The sequence below is a fragment of the Schistocerca serialis genome, chromosome 2, assembly GCF_023864345.2.
Source record: "Schistocerca serialis cubense isolate TAMUIC-IGC-003099 chromosome 2, iqSchSeri2.2, whole genome shotgun sequence".
NCBI lineage: Eukaryota > Metazoa > Arthropoda > Insecta > Orthoptera > Acrididae > Schistocerca > Schistocerca serialis.
The window spans coordinates 320,899,693-320,923,238 of record NC_064639.1 but is presented as its reverse complement, the minus strand read 5'-3'; the positions used below and the strand labels follow the sequence as shown (position 1 = coordinate 320,923,238).

Below are 23,546 nucleotides of genomic sequence, written 5' to 3'. Positions count from 1 at the left end.
GGGTGTTTCAGTCTCTGAGGAACTGGAGACAAACTGATTTATGTCAGAAATCTAAAGCTCCTACCGAACATGTCTGTACATTAAGAATGGAATTTAATTTATGTCGATGCTGGACTTTTGTCCCAGGGACTTAGTGACCATCAGGATTAAATACGAGGAAGGAAGAATGAGGGAAACAGTATTGGCCTCAACTTATCTTCCTTTTGAGGACAGTACTTCTCCTTCCCAGGAAGTGAGGAGATTGGTAGATAGCTGTTTATAGTAGAATGAACAACTGCTGGTTGGCCTTTACAAATGTCTGCTTGTGTCTGTGTATGTGCGGATGGATATGTGTGTGTGTGTGTGTGTGTGTGTGTGTGTGTGTGTGTGTGTGTGTGTGTGTGTGTGTGCGCGCGCGCGAGTGTATACCTGTCCTTTTTTCCCCCTAAGGTAAGTCTTTCCGCTCCCGGGATTGGAATGACTCCTTACCCTCTCCCTTAAAACCCACATCCTTTCGTCTTTCCCTCTCCTTCCCTCTTTCCTGATGAAGCAACCGTTTGTTGCGAAAGCTAGAATTTTGTGTGTATGTTTGTGTTTGTTTGTGTGTCGATCGACCTGCCAGCGCTTTTGTTCGGTAAGTCTCATCATCTTTGTTTTAGAAATATATATACTGAGGTTGAAATGGGTGTTAAACCATGCCCTACAAGAATCCTAGGGAAACAGACTGGGACTCGTATAAGAAAGACGTAAACCCACGCTTATCTGAAGTCAGAACTTCAATACAGAACCCAGTATATTTTGAGGAAATGGCAGACATAGTGACATCCGCCATCACGACCTCATATTTAGAAAAATGCCCGAACACCAAGAATTGCACAAGTAGGAAAATGCCTTGGTGGAACTGCTATCTGTGAGTGCAAAAGAAGCAGGTAAGAAGATTGTTCAGCCTTGTAAGGAAAAAAGGACAATGGGCAAAATATCAGGGCACCTTTGTCAAACAGAACTTGACAATCAAGCTAGCGAAGCTATTTTCCTGGAAGGTATTCTATGAGGAACTGAAAGAAAAAGTTACTAGCACTAAACTTCATAAAGTCCTCATTAGAATACCAACTAATCCAGGATGTACTTCACGGAAGGAGGATGGTAACACAATCCAAGCAATGAGAAAATATGGAGAAAGGAGTTGCCACATTTGACAGAAACCGTTTTGATTTGAAGAATACTGATATTAATAAATTTTGCTCACAGCAGCACTTAGAAGCTTGTGCAACAGAAGTAGTATTTCATAATAAGTCCTTTATAGTAGTAGGTATATACAGATCACCTTCAGGAAATTTTAACATCTACACAAAAAATCTGGAAGCTCTGTTGTCCCATCTCATGATAAAAAATAAAAAATAAAAACAAGGAAATAGTGGTTGCTGGTGACTTTAATGTGGATTTATTGAAAAACTCTGTCAGTGAACAATTACTGCAGTTAGTAACACTATCATTCAATTTAGTTCCTACTGTGAACTTTGTTACTAGGATATGTAAATGCTCTGAGACTGCCATTGATAACATCTTTGTAGACAAATGTAGGGAAAAAAGTCGTATCACAAACCAATAGTTAGTGGGCTATATGATCATGATATGCAGCATCTTGTGTTAAATGTTTAAACTTGTCAGGACAAACAAATCTATTAAATCTGAGTACAGGGGAGGGGGGGGGGGGGGGGGGGGGTAATAAATAAGTCAAAAATTGAGAAATTCAGGAAATTGCTCAAAGACATGAACTGATAGATGTTTACAATACTTCTGACTCGAATGGAAAATACAAAGCATTCAGTAATAAAGTTACCTCCACTTTTGAAAATTGTTTTCCCCTAAAGATAACTCAAATCACACACAGAAGTCAAAAAATAAACCGTGGATTACACAAGGAATAAAGATATCATGTGGGACAAAGAGGAGACTGTATCGAGTATCTAGGAACAGCTCCGATGTTAGAATTGTAATGCATTACAAAGAATACGGCAAAATATTGAAGCAAGTAATCCAGAAATCGAAGCAGCACTATTATGAGATAAAGATAATTACTTCAGGTAACAAAATAAAAACTGTATGGGATATAGTAAAGACAGAGACAGGTGGGGCCAAAAAGGAAGAGGAAGAGATAGCTCTAAAAATAAATGAGACTTTGGTAACAAATGTATGCAGTGTTGCAAACCTCTTAAACACGTACTTCATTTCTGTTACTGACAGCTTGGGGTTATCAGGTTAGGTGAACAGTGCAATGGAGTATCCGAGATCAGTCTTTAAAAATAACTTAGTAAAATGGAATGACACTCACGTCTCCCAAAGAAGTAGCATCCATCATAAAATCCTTAAAATCTAAGTATTTCAGTGGGCATGATAATATGCTCATGCAAGTTGACTTCTATCTTAAGTTACTTGTGTAATTGATCTATTATTAGCAGAACATTTCCAAACTGGCTAAAATATGCTGAAGTTAAGCCTCTTTACAAGAAGGGGGATAAAGAGGTATCATCAAACTATGGACCAATTTCACTTTTGCCAGCTTTGAGTTCAAGTGTGTCCTTAAGCATCTGACTGCAAATAATATACTGTCCAAGCCACAATTTGGATCTCTTAAGGATTCTGATACAGAGAAAGCTATTTACACTTACAGTGAGAATGTACTTAATTCATTAGATAATAAATTAGAGGCTACTGGCATTTTCTGTGACCTGTCAAAAGCCATTGACTGTGTGAACCACATTATTCTCTTACGTAAATTCGAATATTATGGTGTCACCAGTAATGCTGCGAAATGGTTCGAGTCTTATCTATCAAACAGAAAACAAAGGGTGTCGTTGCGAAATACCTGTGCAGTAAGCAGTCAGTCTTCATCTGACTGGGAATTAATTACATGTGGTGTTCCTCAAGGTTCCATCTCTATTCCATTGCTTTTTCTTGTGTACATTAATGACCTCTCATCTGTTACATTGCTAGATGCTAAGTTTGTTTTGTTTGCAGATGATACAAACACTGCAATAAGTAGCAAGTCAAGTACAGATTTAGAAATAGCTGCTGATCAAATTATCACTGACATTAATAAGTGGTTTAAAGCTAATTCACGGTCATTAAACTTTGAGAAGACCCGCTACACGCAGTTCAGAACCTGTAAGAGATTTCCTTCCAACATTTGTATACCATTTGAAGACATGCACATCGAAGAGGTTGACAGTGTTAAATTCCTGGGATTACAACTCGATAATGAAATTAAGTTGGGAAGGGCATATCACAGAATTGCTTAAACAAGTCTGTATTTGCAGTGAGAATGATGTCAGATGTAGGAGATATAAATGTAAAAAAAAAATTGCATACTTTGCTTACTATTATGTCATATAGGATCATATTTTGGGGCAACTCGTCAAAATGAGCAAAAGTCTTTAGGGTGCAAAAGCAGGTGATAAGAATCATTTGTGGTGTAAATTCAACATCATGTAGAAACCTGTTAAAGGGACTTTATATTCTAACCACTGCTTCTCAGTATATTTATTCCTTAATGAAATTTGTTGCAAGTAATACATCTCTATTTCCAACCAATAACTACATACATAGTATCAATACTAGGAATAAGAATGGTCTACATAAAAGACCTATAATCACTTCCCTTGGTCCAAAAAAGGAGTCCAATATTCAGGGACACACATTTTCAATAAATTGCCGGGAACCACTAAAAACTTTGTTTCAGATAAAGCACTGTTTAAACAAACTTTCAAAAACTTTTCGATAATCATCTCTTTTTTTGGGTCTATGGAATGAAAACTGAATCTAATCTAATGTGGTGATAACCACACCAGGCGTTTAAGCTAATGTCCTTTTATAGTTAAAACTGATAAACAATACTACGAAAAATATAAAGCAGATCACTCTTATGTGAAAATTTACAATTCTAATCTTGTAGGTACAGGGCCAAGTAGTACATAACTGGCATAGTTAGGCCTGAAGAAAGGACAAAAGCTTTGGCCACAAGTTAAATATTACAGGCTACTTTTGTCAAGGATACACAGATGGTTAAATCATAGTAATACTTGGCAAATTTGCTAGTACTGTTAGAACAGCGGCATAATATGCACTAGATTTGTAGAAAACTGCTGCAGAAAATAGTTTATAAGGGTTAGTTCCAAGAAAACTGTTTTAGTACCATTTACAAGGAAGCAAATCCAGCACACACACTGGAAACTCAAACTGCTCAATGGAACTCCTCATACACGGATTATATGTTCCAAGGCAAACAGTACTCTTATGAGCACTAGAAGGAGCTATGGGAAAAAACTGGTGTCTAAATCCAAGGAGTTTGTACTGGATATACATCACTGTAGTACAACCTATGATAATTTATGGAAATACAGTAAGATGGAATAAAACAAAACAGAAGATGGTTGTTTATAAGCTTTGCAAGGGAAGACTGGCTTGCTAAGCCACAACAGGCGGAGTCAGCAGCACACCAACAGCTGGAATGGAGACCATGCTGCACATGCCCCCATTACACCTTTGGGTTACACTGCAGGCAGCAGCAGGGGCATACCGGTTAAAAATTGTAAATAACTGGATTCCTTTAGGATATCCAGAATCTCTCACAAATATAGTGAGTGTGGAAAATATACGAATGGTCAGGGAAATGCTGGCTGACTGTACAGTAACTTCCATCTGCTTCAATTAACCTTTCAATGTAACAATTGAAGAAGGGAGCAATGGAAGAATGAACCACATCATCTTCAGGAGACAGTGTCTGATTTACTGACAGGTCAAAAACAGAGGTACACACTGGAGCTGTAGTATACAGGGTACAGCCAGACTAGAGAGAAAGCAGTCTCCATAGGGAAGCTGGTCACAATATTCCAGACAGAAATATCCACTATCAGAGGAGAATTTGTGTATGTGTTAAGGGATTTTAGCATCTACATTTATTCAGGCAGCCAAGCTGCTCTGAAGTATCTATCAACCCTTGGAACAAGATCAAAGATCATTGTAGAATGCCATGAAGCCCTAGGATAACTACGGGAAAGCAACAGGATAAACCTGCTGTGGGTCCCTGATCACTCAGGAATTAGTGACAATGAACAAGCTGATAAGACTGGCCCAGACAGATTCCAATTATTGGACCGGAACCTAACAACCACTAAGGCGATAGTAAATTCAAAACTATGAAGCTAGATCTGGTGGCAGCTCAGAGCATATTGGACTACAGTCCAAAACAAAAACATGGCAAACTAATGAAGCTGAAGCAACATTTCAAGAGACGTTCTGTAATCATGAACTTTAACACATGGCATAATAACAGTTTAACAAACTTAGCCATTTAGGAAATGCTTCCACCCTTGACCTGAAAGCCAATGATCATGCCCTTTTGGATGTCAGACAAATCACTCCGTTTCCACAATAGGACAATGACTGCACTATTTTCCACATCCCCCCCTCCCCCCCCCCCCCCTGCACCCTCGCACTCCCCTCCTGAGATGCTTCATATACCCTCCATTGCTAGTGCTACCACTGCTGTCTGTAAGTGGTTATTGCACACTGATGCTCAACATAAGTGGTGTTCAATATTATGAAAAGGATAGTTGCTACTCACCATAAAGTGTAATGCTGAGTCGCAGATGAGCACGAAAAAAAGCGTGTCGGAAAGTGAGCTTTTGGGCAACACGGCCTTTATCGAAAATAGACATGACCCCCCCCCCCCCCCCCACACACACACACATACACACACACACACACACACAGTCTCTGGCAGCTGAAGCCATGTGACAGTCACACTAATGTGACTGGACTGTCTAGTAATGGGTCTACTACTACTACTACTACTACTACTTAAGGGTAGTGGTTAGCTTTAGCAGAATCACAGGGAGTGAAACTGCACAATAAACTCCGTTTCAGTGTGACCAACAATGGGATGAGATCACTGTTGCTTTTGTCTCTCTGCATAAATCAAATCACATCTGTCATATTAGACATGCTGACAAATACTAGCAGGAAGCAGAAACTTCATCTTTCACAGTAACAAGTTCTAATTTTCCTCAAAACAATTATCTTAAAAGGTCATTGGTACTGAAGTTAAGAAACATACAAAACCACAGTTTCTATTTATGCCATTACATCTGTTAGATTCACAAGTTTGAAATTATACTATTTGGTGCCAATCAGGCCTTTTTAGAAGTTATGAAATCAGTGTTATTAATGTAATCCTGGAGCTCTCGTAACTCTGCCTAAATATGAGCCCTGTTCCTCTCTGGTCTTATGTCGTCTTCTTAGCCAAGCCATTAGGGTTTTTTTAACTCAAATAGGATACTTTTGAGTTTGTTGCTTTAAATGATAACACATTTTATACATTTCAATGTAAAAAACAAAATCCATACACCGGGAGGGGGGGAGTTTACCTGCACAACATCTGTCTTCCACGTTTGTGTGTATTTTTTAAGCCTAATAATTTTACTTGTCTTTTATAAAAAACGTTTTCTTGCTAGAAGTCCTAGCTCCGAATGGTGCAGTATTGAGTGTTATATGGGCAGCCCCTTTATCTGAAATTACGGTCCTGTGTTTCTAATGTTCTCGTTCTAGTGGTATATGATACAAAAAATCTGTTTATGTACTGCATCTGTGTGTCGTATTATACACCTTGTCTTCTCATTTTAAATTTACTGCCTTCATTTACATTTTACTTTGGCAAAATTTTAGGATAAGTTATTGCACAGGTGTTGCCCCTAGTAATTCCATCTTATCAATGTTTTATGTGCATTACATTTATAAAGTTTTAGTGGGTTTGTATATCCAGTTTATGATCTCGCATTCTTGTCAATGCTGCGTTGCAGCGCCACCTATTGAGGTGATTCTGTATTAGGCTTCAGTACTAGCACACGACGCTGTGGTGCATTATGCTTACTACCTGAGCCCCCATCTTACTCTGTTACTCGCTCTTGTGAACGGTAACCTGTTATGCGTAGCTTGGTGCCTCTCACCTCCATCTAGAAAAGGTAATGATTTTACTATTTTATATTTCTAGTTTTTACTGAGTTTAACGAAGGCGATGTTGGCCTGATATACTCGACGATACCTTTTGGCTACACTGACTAAAGGATTCTTCTAAGAAATACGAAATTAAGGTATTTGGTATTTGCTCTTACAATATTTGATCTGTTTATACATGCTTATAGGTTATACAAGTCTGCACAACACAATCGCGATTCTTAAATAGATGTATTTGTTCTCCGTTTTCTATGTAGACAACCTGAAAATACCTAAATAAGGCAGAATGTGTCGTTGAAAAATAGAAAAACTAAAATTGCAACCAAGACTGTTTTTAACCAACACTGTTAAGCACTGGTTTGTATGCCACATATGGATTGGAAGAATTTCCGATTATACTTTTGTTGTTCTAATTTTCCTGGACAAATAAATTAAGCAATTTACCAAGAATTTGCATCGATTATCAATGGCTGCTGTACTCCTAAAAAGGTAATTGACAATGAAGATAAATTAGTTCTGCAAATTTGTACATTACTAACAAAGTGTTTATTTTGTAAACAAAATTATTACTCAAACAAACAATTCAGTCCAATTGGTAAAATCTAACTTATCAGTTTTTCAAAGCATTATAGAGTTTCCAAAACACCAAAATGTTCATACACAAGTCTTTATAAGCCAAACCCACCCAAAAATCTCCAGTCTGTATAAGCCTCTCAACTCGCTAAGATCTCTATGAAAGTGTGGGCTCGGAAATCTCAGCAGTAACATTTACGTCACAAGTCTGCATAACAAGGACATGCCTGTAGCCCATATTCTGACACTTAGGGTATCTGTGTGACTCACTTAATATATTAAACTGATCTAATAACTTGTATTAACTTTTCTGAGTGTCTTCTGAGTTAACATGCGAATAATTTGGACCCCACTTTTGTACTGCACCAACGTGAACTTTCATTTACTTGTATCACTTATCAATCAAGAGATATTGTGGGTCCACTGCCTGCATTGATTGAAACTAATGTAATTACATTATGGTTGCATCATAATTTAATTAAGAATGTGTATTATGAACATTCTGTTGATACCTCACTAATGAGTAGTACAGTGAAGGTGCCTGCCTGTGAAAATTATTTGTTGTGGGAACTGGAACTAGTCATCATACCCTACACAGTGACAATAAATTTGGCAAAAGCCATGTTAATTAAAAATTGTGTGGCATACATCACTGGTATATTTCCTGTATCACCTGTTTTACAGCAGTCCAATAAACTTTCTTCAAGGAGACACCAACAGCAGAATAAAGGTTTGCAGCAAGGCCACATCACAAGTGGAAAATATCATACCTGACAAACAAAGAGTCACATGTTATCTTCAAAGACTAGTGTATATTAAACATTTTCAATGGCGTCTTTCATCTTCAGAGCATGCAGCGTTTACAGAAGTCCTGATCGTGTCTACAGCAAACCCTGCCTAGTTCGATATTCATGGTAATTAGGGTGAGGGGTTTTTTTTTTTTTTTTTTTTTTTTTTTGAAGCTGAACGTTGCACTCTACTGGACATCATCTACCCAAGCTTATTTATTGTAAAACACTGAACACATCTCTTTCCTGCCCATTTTATTCACCTGTGGCTGATAATGAGTAACATATGTATGTTGGTCATAAGCAATCAACAAAGTCAAAGCCTGCTCAGTTTGCGTACTGAAGCCAACTTGATGAATTATGTTAAATTCCACTTCTGTGAGAACCTGAAAGTGTTGTACAGTATAATACAGTACTCAAGCTGAGTGTTAGAAGTAAATACAAATAGTCAAGTTTAGAAGATAAAATGAGAATGCTTCATAAAATTCAAGCCACTGCTTCTGCAATGAGGTTATGACAGAGTTCAGCAGCACTAAGAAGACTTTTTACAGCCTTACGAAAAATTGCAATAAAATTTCTAACTTTGTGCTAAAACATGGAAAATGAAAACAGACAACTGGTCTACAAAAGACCAACACTAATAATGCTGTGTACACGGAGACACTCCTGTCAGAACATGAACCTTTTTACAGTTTTCTTGGCAACAAACTTCTAAACATTTACAAACAAGCAACACAACCACAAAAAATTAAATTAATGCTGTGACAGATGTACCTAAACAGAAGAGGCATAAAATAATATTCATTATAATTTATAACTGTGATAACATCAAGTTGAACAAATATATTTCAAGGAAGACGCAATACATGAAAGTCACAGATCAAGTACACACAGTCGAATCTGCTGGGGCCCCGTGCACCAATCTGCCCATTGCATCTGTCTGGTTGTTGTAACAGGAGACATGGGCGATGTGTCCGCGTCCGTAGGAGAAGGAGGCGAGTAGAGTTGCTACGACAGATGATGGTCATCTGGTTCCTGGATGGGCACGTCTCCTGGTGGCGTCAGTTCTTGTGCTGGCACCAATATGGTGGCGAGAGGACTGCGTTGTGAGTAATGAGAGATTACAGTATCCCGAGCATCAGGTAGAGCTCATCCCTCTTTTATGAAGCCTCATCCTGCCTGGGCCTCCTGCAGCAATGCATAAGGATTTCGACCCACTGCCTTCCCCAGCAGTGCCTCCTCCAGACCACACACCACCTGCGTCTTAACCCCAAGAGGTCACAATTAATAAAACATTCTGGGCTATTATGCTGTGGTCGAATGGATTTCACCTTACCAGCCAATGTTTTGTCCCCAACTGCAGAAAACATTTTCAAGACAGATCATAGCTCTTTAAATGTCTGATTCACACCCTGGCTGGCTACTGACTACAGCTAAATTCCGCTTCCATGCAGTGGCGTGACATCACATTTGGAATGTGCAAGTGCAATTGGCCACCGTCGACTGCAGTCATCTGGTGAAAGACTAGTACACATCATCTTCAGCACCAGAATCCTGATTTCACGCCCTCCTCCTTCCTACTGAATTCCCGGGGTGTTTCACAATCTCTATGGCCTCCCTACATAACCTTTCATGGTATCCGCTTGTGGCTGCCAGCATTTGAGTCCTATCAAAATAAGTGTGGTGGTCTCCCAGCTACAAATCATGTTCCACAACAGCTCATCTGTCTATCTCCCCTCTTCTGCAATTGCTCTTGTTCTCTTCTAGCTGTTTTTTGACCGTTCTTTTTGTAGTGCCCACATACATCTCCTCACAACTACACGGAATCCTATAAGTTCCTGCTTTTTCCAGCAGCTGGCGACCACCCTTGGCCAATTTTGGGTGATGATGTATCTTCTGGTTGGTTTTGTATATTAGTGCAGCATTTCACTTTTTCAAGATTTTTCCTATGTGATCAGTAACGTCCTTAATGAAAGGCAAGAAAACTTTTAATTTCACTGGCACTTGAGCACTGCTGTATTTTCTACGCAGTGGAGAGTTGTTTTAATTCTGCATCAAGCAGCTCTCGTTCACAGATTTTCCTTGCTCTATCTGCCAACATTCTTATGATGCCTCGCTCTTGCTGTGGATGGTGGTTCAGATCCCAGTGTAGGCAATGGTCTGTGTGCGTGGGTTTTCAGTAAACTGTGTACCCCAAGTTACCATCTTCTGTCTTGAAAACTAGCACATCAAGAAAATTCAATTTTCCTCCTGCCTCCTACTCCATGGTACTCTGAATCTTCGGACTGATCCTATTGAGATGTTTGTGAAAACAATCCAGTTCCTCCCTGCCATGCCACCACAAAACAAACTTAACATCCACAAACCGGAACCAAATTTTTGGTTTCTTGTTAGCAGTTTCCAACACCTGCACCTCAAATTTTTCCTTAAATAAGTTTGCTATAACTGGGCTTAAGGGGCTCATTGCGACAAAATCCGTCTGCTAATAGAACTCATTGTTCCATACGAAATAAATGGTTTTGAGGCAATATTTGAACAGTTTTGCAACTTCCTGAAGAAAAATCCAATTCTGCTGCTGCAAAGCTTCAATGAGTGGAACCATGATAAATAGCGATACTAAATCTAAACTAACTAATATGTCCTCCGGCTGTACCACTATGTCATTTATGTCACTGAAAAAATGTGCCGAATTCTTGATATATGAATCCGATCCGGCCACACACAGTTGTAATAATGCTATGTGTAGTTATATAATTGTGACTTTTCCAGCCATGAAAGTTTACATTTTATATTTATTTCTTTTTCATCCATCCATTTGCACTTTCTGTCGATCCCATCACAAGCATAAAAATATTAGATATGGAATGAGTCAACAAACATATTAACAAAATAGAAGCTACTTTAAGAAATAATCTGTACACTGTGTTAACAGTAAGTTACCACTACATGATTTATACTGTCTGTACTTCTACACTGTAAATGCAGTCTATCAAATCAGAAGGAAAGATGCCCCTTTGAAAAAAAGCTGCTGCTTCCTCAGTTTCTTAAATACCTGCTTGTTATTTCATATTGTAGTTTAATAATTACTTCATTACAAAAGCAGTTTTTAAATAAAATAATAGGACTTACTTTTCTCCTTCTGGTGAAAGGTATGAGTCTATGGAATCATATCGTGACTTTGGAATTTGGAATTTGCAGTGCTTTAATGGTTCCAATCCTCTTTCCTCTTTTGTTCGACAATCGACTGAGCAAGATATTGTGTTCCATCGACAATCTACATCAGTCACATAACCTCGATACAGAGGACTAGCAGCAGTGAAGGCTAACTGAAAGGAGAAAAGAAAATTACTTTAGAACTCTATTGTTAACACTAAATTCTAATCTCTCTCATATCTTAATATACAGTTTTTTCAGTCATTATATCTACAATTAATACACATCCCTTTGACCCAAATAGAGTATCTTCCAATTTACAATGATAAAATTAAAAAGGATACTCTTTTTTCTATAAAACCACAAACTGATGAAATCCGAGTAATACTTCACAAGAAAGTTGTGGAATATTGGAAGGGACAAGGTACCAGAAGTTTGGCAAGTTACAAAAACTTATGGATAAAGCAATCTTATGTAGCTGTACTGCCACATTATCAAAAGAACTGGAGACCTATTTAAAACTAATCATAACAAGGTTAATGCCAAGTACAAGTCAAAGAAGCGAATATACTGAGCTGGCAGTCAACAGTTTAGTTGCCTGCAAGAACCTATCAACTGAAAACAATGTCAAAATTAGGGATCCACACTTAAATAACTCCGTTAAGTCCCATAGTCCTCAGAGCCACTTAAATAACTCCCAGTGAACGAGTTACTAGTGGAATGTAAATGGTAGTACAATTTCAAAAAGGAAAAAAAAGGATAGGTATGCACATACATGGACCAAAGGTTTTGTCAGTACTGCACATTATCGAAACATAGTCACGCTATTGTCCCTAGAAATTAGCCAGTAGTCACGATAACAGATTGATCGACTGAATGAAAACACAAGGTATGGAAGCACCAAACTAACAAAAAAGATAGCTACAGCACTTAACCAAGTACATATCTTGAAGATGGTGATGATTAGAAATAAAACAATGGAAAATCCTGGATGGAATGTAACAATATTACGAAAAGGATACTTGCTACTGACCATATAACGGAGATGCTGAGTTGCAGGTAGGCACAACAAAAAGTCTGTCTTTGGCTGGCAGAGACTGTGGTCTCGTGTGTGTGTGTGTGTGTGTGTGTGTGTGTGTGTGTGTGTGTGTGTGTTCTATTTTCGACTAAGGCCTTGTAGGATAAAAGCTCATTTTCTGGCAGCCTTTTGTTGTGCCTATCTGCGACTCAGCATCTCTGCTATATGGCAAGTAGCAACTATCATTTTCATGATGATGATTAGAAATAAGAGTTTTAGGTGGAAAAAAGAAGAGAGAAAATGGACGCAAAGCAGGTGCTATGTTGTCAGGCAGAAAATGTGCCAACTCCAAACATGAAAATTTGCTGTGAAATGCAAGTTTAAGTCATTAAAACATCAACTTCTCACAAGAAATCACTCAATCACTGAAAAATCAAATTAATCTCATTACTGAACACACTGACCTAATCCACTCTCAACTAAGAAAACTGCTGAAACAATTTATCTTGCAGTGGAGGGGGGAGGGGAGTGACATCAGCGATCACTTGGCCAATATCTGTAAAGAGAAAAGGCAAGTTCTACATCAACTGACCTCAAAGGAGCATATCAATAGTAGGGAATGAAAAGCTTGTAACTCCGTTTTGTTAGACATTACAGGAGAAGCAAAAATGGCTTTTTAAAAAATATATGAAGTGATACAGATAGTTTTGCTGCATGTGTAACTATGTAGTAGAAGCCCAGTTATTTATAGATTAAAAAATGCACTTTCAAATCTTCCTTTGATAATCGAGTTACTGGTTACTGGAATTACAAGGTTTTCACAGACAGAGGAGTTATGAGGTTTCCACTGCCTGCCATTGATACTTTGTTTTTAAATGGTAATCGATATTCTTGTTCAAAACTATATCATGAGTTTTTGGCCAAGCTTTGAATGAGCTTCAATTTTCCAATAAATTCTGCACATCCTTCATATCTGTCAAAATGTGTCACTGTAGTTCGTTCTCAAAACACCCCTCCCGCAGTTTTCTTACAGTTGTTTCCACCAAGCAGTGTCCTTGGATGACAAAGTTCATCTTGCAGTTCTTGTTTACAGGGTAATTCTTTAGTCTTTCTTACATCTGCATACAAAAACCTACATACAGAATGAAAATTATTACACACACAATGCAGCTTTCAACAGAGTACACCATGTACGGATGATGGGGGAAGGTGGTAAAGAAATACTTGTAATTTGTACGTGCTTTTATATCCTGGAAGCAGCTAATTTTTCAGGATTTTCTCCATGCAACGTACAAATTCATTAATGTTTGAGTACTTCTCTTTTAATGTTCCCCCAAGTTGACGAATAACTTGCACGATGCATGTCACATGTTTTAAGTTGCAGACATGGACTTAGAATGGAAAATGCAAGTACCATGCAAGAAGCTTGATCCCTACACACTATCCATATTTAATCACATTCCACTGTATCAGACCACAACACAAAACATGCTTTCCATTAGGAGAGAGGTACTGGTAGAAGCAGAGCTGTGTAGACATGTCATGAGTCGTACACAGGTAGCTCTGTTAATAAGAGCATTGCCTGCATGAGGTACGCTTGCGAGTTCAAGTCCTGAACCAGCATATAATTTTAACCCATCAGGATGTTTCAAAATACACACTGTTAAAACTTTCTACCATAATAGCATTGTCTGTTTTCTCAAGAAACCAAGTTAATAAAGCATGTGTTTCAATTGTTTCCCATTACAGGGTCCCACTGAAGTATTCAACACATATCTTTTATATCAGTCAGTGGTTACTTATAGACTAAACTACACTGTATCATCAGCTGCAACTAGTCTGATTTATGACACTTTCTTCATATAGTTTCTGAAGACATAACGTTTTGAAGTACTCTCATTGGAAACTGCTTTTGCAATATACATCTCTAGATAAGATTTTATAGCAGGATTTCTGAGTTTGGGAAGCCACATTCCATCACTGTAAAAAAAAAATTCTTTTTGGTCTTGGAGGTTCCATTAAATAACCAATCAAGATCAGTCTCACCATCATGTTGTCATGTTACAGTTCCTTATTCTTGGGGTGTTTTGCACTTTCCGTATGGTATTAAACACGAATTCGTTGGTGCTTTCACCAGTTGCAAATGAGATGTTAAATATGCCTTATCTTATAACAGATCTGTAATCCTGAATACCATAAGCAATAACTGTTTAATGGCATTCCCCAGTGCTCATTTTGTGGACACTGGCATCTTTATTGCAGACAAAATAAACAAACAGAAAAGTGCCATAAGACTTGCAAACTACACTCAGACCTGTGTATGAGACATACTGATCCTCACATTGATTCCGCTCATGGAATCATCAAGAGAGACGCACTCTGCAAACAATCAGCACAGAGATTATTTTTTAATCTGCGTCATCAGGTGTTTTCAAAATTTATTTATGAAAATAATAAAGATGGGCATACTTTATTGTTTCCTCTGACTTTTTTCTCAAGTACAGTATGTTCCACTCAAACCTCCCTGATTTCAAAGACCCACAAAACAAAACCACAGTAGATACAACAATGAAAAATCCACCACATTGTAGAGCATCTCAAATAATTTATCTACTTATCATCAATACACCTCTACATGTGAACCATTTGTAGCACGAAGAATATCGAGTCTATATTCAATTTCTTGCCAAGTTCTTTGTAACATTTCCTCTGTTACTGTTGCAATCACATTAGTTACACAATGCTGAAACATAGGAATAATGCCCACTTTGGGCGCATACACGCGGTCCTTCACGTCAGAACACTGTTGCAGAAGGAACGAAAAAAGCATGCCAAATTCAGAAGAACGCAAAATCCCCAAGATTTTGTGCAGACATCAATGCGAGATGCTTTTAATAGTTTCCACAATGAAATATTGTCTCAAAATATGGTAGAAAACCCAAAGTGATTCAGGTCATATGTCAAGTACACCAATGGCAAAAAAGAATCAATACAGTCACTGCACGATAGCGATGGAAATTTTACCGATGATGGTGCCACTAAAGTGGAGTTACTAAATACAGTTTTTTGTAATACCTTCACAAAAGAAGACGAAGTAAATATACCAGAATTCAAAACCAGAACAGCTGTTAGCATGAGTGACATAAAAGTAGATATCTTAGGTGTTGCGAAACAACTCAAATCACTTAGGAAAGGCAAGTCTTCCAGTCCAGATGGTATACCAATCAGGTTCCTCTCAGAGTATGCAAACACAATAGCGCCTTTCTTAGCAATCATATACGACCGCTCACTTGACGAAAGGTCTGTTCCCAAAGACTGGAAAGTAGCGCAGGTCACACCAATATTCAAGAAAGAAAATAGGAGTAACCCATTGAATTACAGACGCATATCACTGACCTCAGTTTGCAGTAGGATTTTGGAGCATATACTGTACTCTAAAATTATGAATCACATTGAAGAAAAGGACTTATTGATACATAACCAACACGGATTCAGAAAATATCGTTCTTGTGCAACACTCTTTATTCTCATGAAGTAATGAGTTCTGTTGACAAGGGATCTCAGATCGATTCCATATTCCTAGATTTACAGAAGGCTTTTGATACCGTTCCTCACAAGCGACTATTAATCAAATTGCATGCATATGGAGTACTGTCTCAGTTGTGTGACTGGATTCGTGATTTCCTCACAGTTCCCAGTGATAGACGATAATCATCGAGTAGAACAGAAGTGATGTCTGGCATTCCGCAAGGTAGTGTCATAAGCCCTCTGCTGTTCCTGATTTATATAAATGATCTAGGTGATAATCTGAGCAGCCCACTTCAATTGTTTGCAGAAGACGCTGTAATTTACCGTCCAGTAAAATCATCAGACGATCAATTCCAATTACAAAATGATCTAGACAGAATTTCTGTAGGGAGCGAAAAGTGGCAATTAGCACTAAACAAAGAAAAGTGCGAGGTCATCCAATTGTATACTAAAAGAAATCTGATAAACTTTGGGTATACGGAAATCACACAAATCTAAGGGCTGTCAATTCAACTAAATACAAAGGAATTACAATTACGAGCAACTTAAAATGGAAAGACAACGTAGATAATATTGTGGGGAAGGCGAAACAAAGACTACGCTTTGTTGGCAGAACACTTAGAAGATGCAACAAACCCACTAAAGAGACAGCCTACATTGCACTTGTCCGTCCTCTGCTGGAATATTGCCGAGCGGTATGGGATCCTTATCAGGTAGGATTGACGGAGGACATCAAAAAAGTGCAAAGAAGGGCAGTTCATTTTGTTTTATCGCACAATAGTGGTGAAAGTATCACTGATATGATACGCGAGTTGGGGTGGCAGTCACTGAAAGAAAGGCGGTTTTCTTTGCAGCGAGATCTATTTACAAAATTTCATCAACTTTCTCTTCCTAATGCGTAAGTATTTTGTTGACACCCACCTACGTAGGGAGAAACGATCATCATAATAAAATAAGAGAAAGCAGAGCTAGAAAGGGAAGATTTAGGTGCTTTTTTTGTCCCCACGCGCCATTCAAGAGTGGAACGGTAGAGAAGTAGTATGAAAATGGTTCGATGAACCCTCTGCCAGGCACTAAAGTGTGAATTGCAGAGTAACCATGTAGATGTAGATGTAGAATCCCCACATTAAGAAATCAAGTGGCATAATGTCAGGCGTATGTGGTGGCCAGGCAATGGGTCCTTCGCATCCGATCCAACGACTGGAAAATTTCCTATCCAGGAACTTGCGAACAGCCGTAGACCAATGTGGCAGAGCTCCATCTTGTTGAAAAATGATGTTGAGTTGCAAGTCTTGTATCTGAAGGTACACAAACTGCTTCAACATGTCCAGATACACTGATCCATTCAATGTTTGCTACGCAAAGAAGAACAATACAACAATCCTGTCGTGCATTAGCCCGCACCAGACGTTTAGTTTATGGCTATTACAAACATGTTCAATGACAACATGCAGATTTTGTGAACTCCAAATCCGAACATTATGCCTATTAACCCTTCCTGATAGATGAAAGGTTGCCTCATCTGAGAATTAACATCTTTCCAGGAAGCTGGCATCCATATCAATACACTGCAACATATCGGCAGCAAACTGGTGTCGGTGTGGTTTGTCATTCGGCGTCAGATGTTACAGAATTTGCATTTTTTAAGCACACATATGAAGACGATGGTGAACTACATGATTCAATGTTGACAGAGGTACATCATGTTGTCTAGCTTCTTGACTAATTGACTTACGTGCGCTTCTGAAAAACATCTGTCTGATGTCCTCCACTGTCTCTTCTAAAACTACGTAATGTGCACCGCCAGAATGTTTTGGAACACTTCCTGTTGCCAAAAACTTCCTATACCATTCCTTAATTGTTTTCACTTCAGATGGATCACATTCATACACACGACGATAATTTCTTTGCACAGTAATCGGCGATTTTGTTTCTGCAAACCACACTACTGCTTGCACGTTCTGCTGTGGAGTCGCCATTTTCATTTCATGCGACCATGGACCATGCTGCACTCTGGCAACGATACTTGGCACTTCTGACGTGGGAATATAAAGTCTTTGAGATGCTCTACAATGTGGTGCATTTTTCACTGTCGTATCTACTGTTGTTTTTCTCTCCTGGGTCCTTGAAATCAGGGAGGTTTGAGTGGGACACCCTGTATTGTTATTTTGGTTTGCTATTTGTAACAGCAATGTCTTGCTTTACCAAATTACATTTACTTCTTGATTATACACCACCAAGTGTCAAAACATTCTTGCAGAAAGCACTGTTGGAACCACGGCTGACATGTAAATAGCAAATCTTTCAGTAGAAATAAATCACTAGAAAGGCAAGAATGTTCTAGAGTATCTTTCTTCTCTTTCTCAGAATGAATGTGAGTTTGAAGATGGAGGGTGATGAGGAGACTGAAGATCAGATTTTAAGCTTACTACTGTCAAAACAAATGGTCTAATAATGCTGAATACCCTGAGAAGGGAGGCAGGAACATTTCAGACTATGATGAAAGAAAGTATGCCTAAGCCCATAAACATGAAAAGCTATTTTTGAGAAAGAGGGGGAGAAGGACAGACAGACAGAGTGAGTGAGAAAAACACACACACACACACACACACACACACACACACACACACACACACACACACACACACACAGAGAGAGAGAGAGAGAGAGAGAGAGAGAGAGAGAGAGAGAGAGAGAGAGAGAGACAGGGGGGGGGGGGGAGGAAGGACCATATTTACTATTGGGATATAATCAAGAAGAAAAGTACTCAACTTTGGGGGGTATGTGGGCAATTTAAAATATTCTACAAAAACAACGTGATTAAGGCACGAAAATACACCAATGAAATGTCACTGATATTTGCAGTTCATAGCCATGATTAAAAATATTTTTTTTTTATTAATTAATGGAAATTTTCAAACTAACTCTTCTGTATAACAATCCACTTGTGGTCTAGTGGGATGTATCCGTCTCTTTCAATATGTTTCAAACACCAAAATGTCGGGCAATTTCAGGCCAAACCCAAAACATGCAGCAGTGGGTTTCAAAACTAGGGTAGAAGAAATCTGTCATTAAGAGTTAAATGTGTGGGTAAAGGTAGTGACACTAGAAAATTGTGCAAAAAGTGCAGCACCTAAATAGTCTAGGTCTAATAAATGATTGTAACAATGGGACAGAACTCTACAAAGGCACCTTAACAGAAGTTGATAATGTGCCATAAGCTTTCATTTTCTTGATTTCCCTTTTAACATCTCAATGGAAGAGTGTAATAAGCCCCACCCACTGTAACTATTTTGCAACTCCTTAACCTACTACTTTAATCTTATTACATTTCACTGAATCTTTGCTTCATATGGTTCAGATGATCAGCATATTTTTCTCCCTTTAGGACTCATGCCACACCCCTATATAGGAGTTTATTTTTCATCAGTCTCAAGAAAACAAATTCTGCAATTAATATACACATCAACTCTTTGTCTGTGTGTCTGCTAATACATGCAACAGAAGAGGAACATGTTACGAAACTTGAAATATTTTCCAAGGAGTGGGAGCAGAAGCCACTGACAAAAAAGTGTTAGCTTCAAAAATATGCAACTAACTTTAGACACACTTATTTAATGTACAAATAAATTACTACCGTAAAACATTAAATATGGCTATCATTCTGGGAACAAACATACATCTAAAATTACAGGGTGCCTAGAAAAGAAACACTGAAAACACTTAGTATGTTGTGTGGGAAGGAACACTGATCAGTTTTCAAAAAAGAACCCATATCAAGAAAGGCACAGCTTGGGTGCTGGAGAGCAATGAATCCGAGATGGGTGTACATTTGACTTTAAGTCAATAAACCCAACATGAGCAGCAGATCATGCTGTCTACATTACAAACAGGCTTTGAAATGCACACTTCCTACATCAATGCAAAGCCCTACATCGGCGGTGCTGAGTCTCACACACGAGCCACTATACGTGCGGTTGTCTTTGAAGTATTTCAATTGCCCCATGGACACTAGCAATAAGGTCCTCTTCTGATGTTACATTTGTGCCATACACCAAGCTCTTCCCACTACCTCACAGAAAATCATCAAAAGCTGTCGGATCTGGTGACTGCTGGCCATGGAACTGGTCCACCCCAACCAATATGAGATATTGCTGTGATACCACATATCGACATCAAAGTGTAATGGGACTCCGTCATGTTTTAAACCCATGTCCATACAAACATTTAATGGCACTACACACAATAGAGCAGGCAAAACATTTCTATTGGCGGTAAATTGGTGCTGTTAGTCTCTCTGGCAGTAGATATGGCCCAGTGATACGGTCCCCAATTATCCTGGTCCAGATGTTACAACTGACCCTGTGTTGGTGATTCTGAATCACCTGCACATGTGAATTTTCATCTGCCCAAACATGCGTGTTGTGTAAGTTCAATATGTTGTCTCTAGTAAACATGTGTTTATCCAAATAGCAAGAATCTCGGGAATTGTGGCTAGACTGCATTGCTGTAAATACCACTGCACAAACTGTACCCATCATGGGTAGTCCTCCTGCCATAATGCTTGGCTTTTCTGCAGATGGTATGGAAGGAGCCAGTGTCAATGGACAAGATGCCACACAGCACTTTTACTCATGTGCAGCACCTGTGCCACCTGCCAAGTGCTGGTTGTTGTGTCCTCTTCAAACACCATCAGCACGTGCTGCAACCACAGTGTTCAAGCTGAGCACGGATGACCCGCATCACATTTCGGCTCATTCCAGAGGGCAAACAGTAGACTGAGGATAGCATTTGCAAGTACAAAGCACAAAATGCTACTGCTTTATTGCACCATGGACACACATCAGGCAGAAAATACTTATATGCAACTTTCCAGCTTCTCTTATGTGTCTCTCAATGGCCACAAATTATAAACTCTGTCTGTTTCTGCAGGGTGTCCCAAAAGAACACCAACAACCCTTAGTGTGGTGGTCTGTCTTTCTCAAAAACATTCCGCTTGAACACCAACAACCCTTAGTGTAGTGGTCTGTCTTTCTCAAAAACATTCCGCTTACAATCTTGCAGCAGCTCTCCCATTCCAATCTGCTTTGCCATATGCAAGCATCACGTTGGTCATTTCTGCAGCTGTGTACTGGTACATGTCACACATCTGTTAACAACATTACTGCTCTTGCAGAACACACAAGGTTCGTAGTAGTATGTGCACAAGGGCCGTGTGGAGGAATGTAGCGCACTCACAGGAATGTTGTTATGATCCGATCATCCATCCACAGTACGCAGTACACAGGTGGCTAAAGGGTAGTGTGGCATATCTTCTGAATTCAGACATCAAAATGAATTGGAACCATTCGTTCTCCACCTTCGAAGCTCTTTAGTACGCAGGCTGTGTGCGTTTCTGAATACGGATTCCTTCTTGAAAACCAATCAGTTTGCCTTCCCGACCACTATATTAAGGGTTAATGGTGTTCTTTTGGGACACCTAGCAGTCATACACTTAGAAACAGACATAGATCATCTCTCCAGACCCAAAAAGCTTCTTACGTAGCCCCTGTTCTACAGCTTCAAACTGTCACATCAGGTAACAGCAAGATTCATGTAGGAGAGCTGTAGAAATATTTTATTGTTACATATAATTAAACAGCTGAAGGTGTGCTTACAGATTAAAAGCTTCAAACATTGTATTCAGTTTACTGCTAAATTCACAGTATGAGTGAGGTTTTTCTCCAATTCAGAGGTAGAATTTTAAATTAAAAAAACTGCAAAGATATCAACTTCCTTTTTTACAGTGCATCATTTGGTATATCATTTAAAAGGTTATTCTAATGTATTTGATGCCAGATGTGTAAAGTCAATTTTGAAAATCTGATATCCGAAAGATGCATAATACTTGTTTTTAGAGTCTCAACAACAGCTCTTGGTAGGGACTTCTTGATCAAATTTGAAATGTGATCTTACTACCTCATAAAATTTTGCTTCTTGAGGAAATTAAAATGGCAGTCATAGGAAAGAAGAATCATGTCTCATCAACAAAATAGTAGCAGGACGGAACTCATGTACATTAAATATAACTGACTGAGACCTAATCCTATTTAACTAAGAAAGCAAATTTAACTACCTTATTATTTGCTGTACTTTGGTACTTATCTCGACATCTTTAAATACATATGTATAGGCTTCTGGACAACAGGAGTGACAAAATACAACTGAGAATAGGTGTTGATGTTTTGGTGCACGGATCATCACTCCATGGTTTGGGGTGTCATTATTCATGTCTGGGAGCCTCTCCAACATAGGCCACAGAGAAATTACATGAAGAAATATCCTAATGGTGGAATAACTGAATTTCATATACATTGGTTGTAGTCGAGTCTGGTATGAGCTCTCATACTGGCTTGACGACATTTACTGGCTGTTGAACATGACACTATTAGCTTGAATCATGTAACAGAATGGTTTTCAGACATCCAAGTTTTACATTAATTCGGCATGGACTCACCAGAAAAGTAGTAGTCTCTATTAAAATTTAGTGCAGCTAGTAGTATTTTTGGTTTTCAGAATATATATTAAACTAAACATGTGGCACATGAAACTGAAGAGTGAAGAGGAGAGCTGAAAGCACTCATTATTTCAGCTGTCTTTGGTGACAACTACTGTTAAAGAAACTATTTAAAACTGTTTCTTTAAAAACCAAGCCATCAGCATCCACTGTGCGTAGCAGAACAAATCCTGAATACATAATCTAACAACCTCACCACGCTGAGTAATTATGTGTTAACCTGTGATGTTGGGAGAACAATAGAAATAAATAACTCAAGATTCTAAAATTCATCACTGAACATGCTGTGTACCACAACTTACATTTCCATGAATCACTCCTGAGAGCCTTAAAGATTCTATATTAGTACATTTGTCTTTCATGTTACCAGACCTTATGACATTCTCTTTCCTACTGACCTCGAAGTTCATCAAGACCGCCTTTGTTACTCTACACTACAGCAGTCAATGTACAGTTTCCAGATCTATAGTGATGGTCAAGTACATCTCAGAACCTACAATTAAGAATGCAATCTGGAACCTTGAACTGTTGAGAGGCACAGCTGCTGCAACACTGTTGGTTTGGATATGACACGCAATTTTGACAACTATGCATCAGGGAACACTTAACAGTGACCGCTACACATCAGAGGTTTTATAGCCTGAAGTCTTTCTCCTTCAGGTAATTTCACATGCCTTATTCAGTTGCACAGTGTTGCTCAAAAGTGACTTTGCACATTTTTCAAAGATCTTTGTGTAAGACAGCTTCCTTGTCACACAAATTTACCACCATTTGCCTATCAAAAATATGCAGGATAGTGCTGGTAAGCAAACGGTTAGACCCGGTCTTCTAGCAAACACTGTTGGTGTTTTCTGCTGTCTTATACAAACCAAAAGAAGGAAGATGCCACAGGTATTTATCCACACCTTGAATGATTCTGTGTAATGAAGTTTACAGGCCT

The 23,546-nt window shown here is 38.7% G+C and overlaps 1 protein-coding gene across 1 annotated transcript in view; it reads right to left on the bottom strand.

Annotated features, from left to right (window-relative positions):
• The window catches only part of LOC126457122 (glutamate--cysteine ligase catalytic subunit), a 126,534-nt gene that overhangs the window by 65,070 nt on the left and 37,918 nt on the right, over nt 1-23,546 (bottom strand). The window contains exon 6 of the mRNA XM_050093179.1: nt 11,481-11,677. Within this exon, the coding sequence (XP_049949136.1) occupies nt 11,481-11,677 (197 nt within the window). The remainder of the gene's footprint in view (nt 1-11,480; nt 11,678-23,546) is intronic.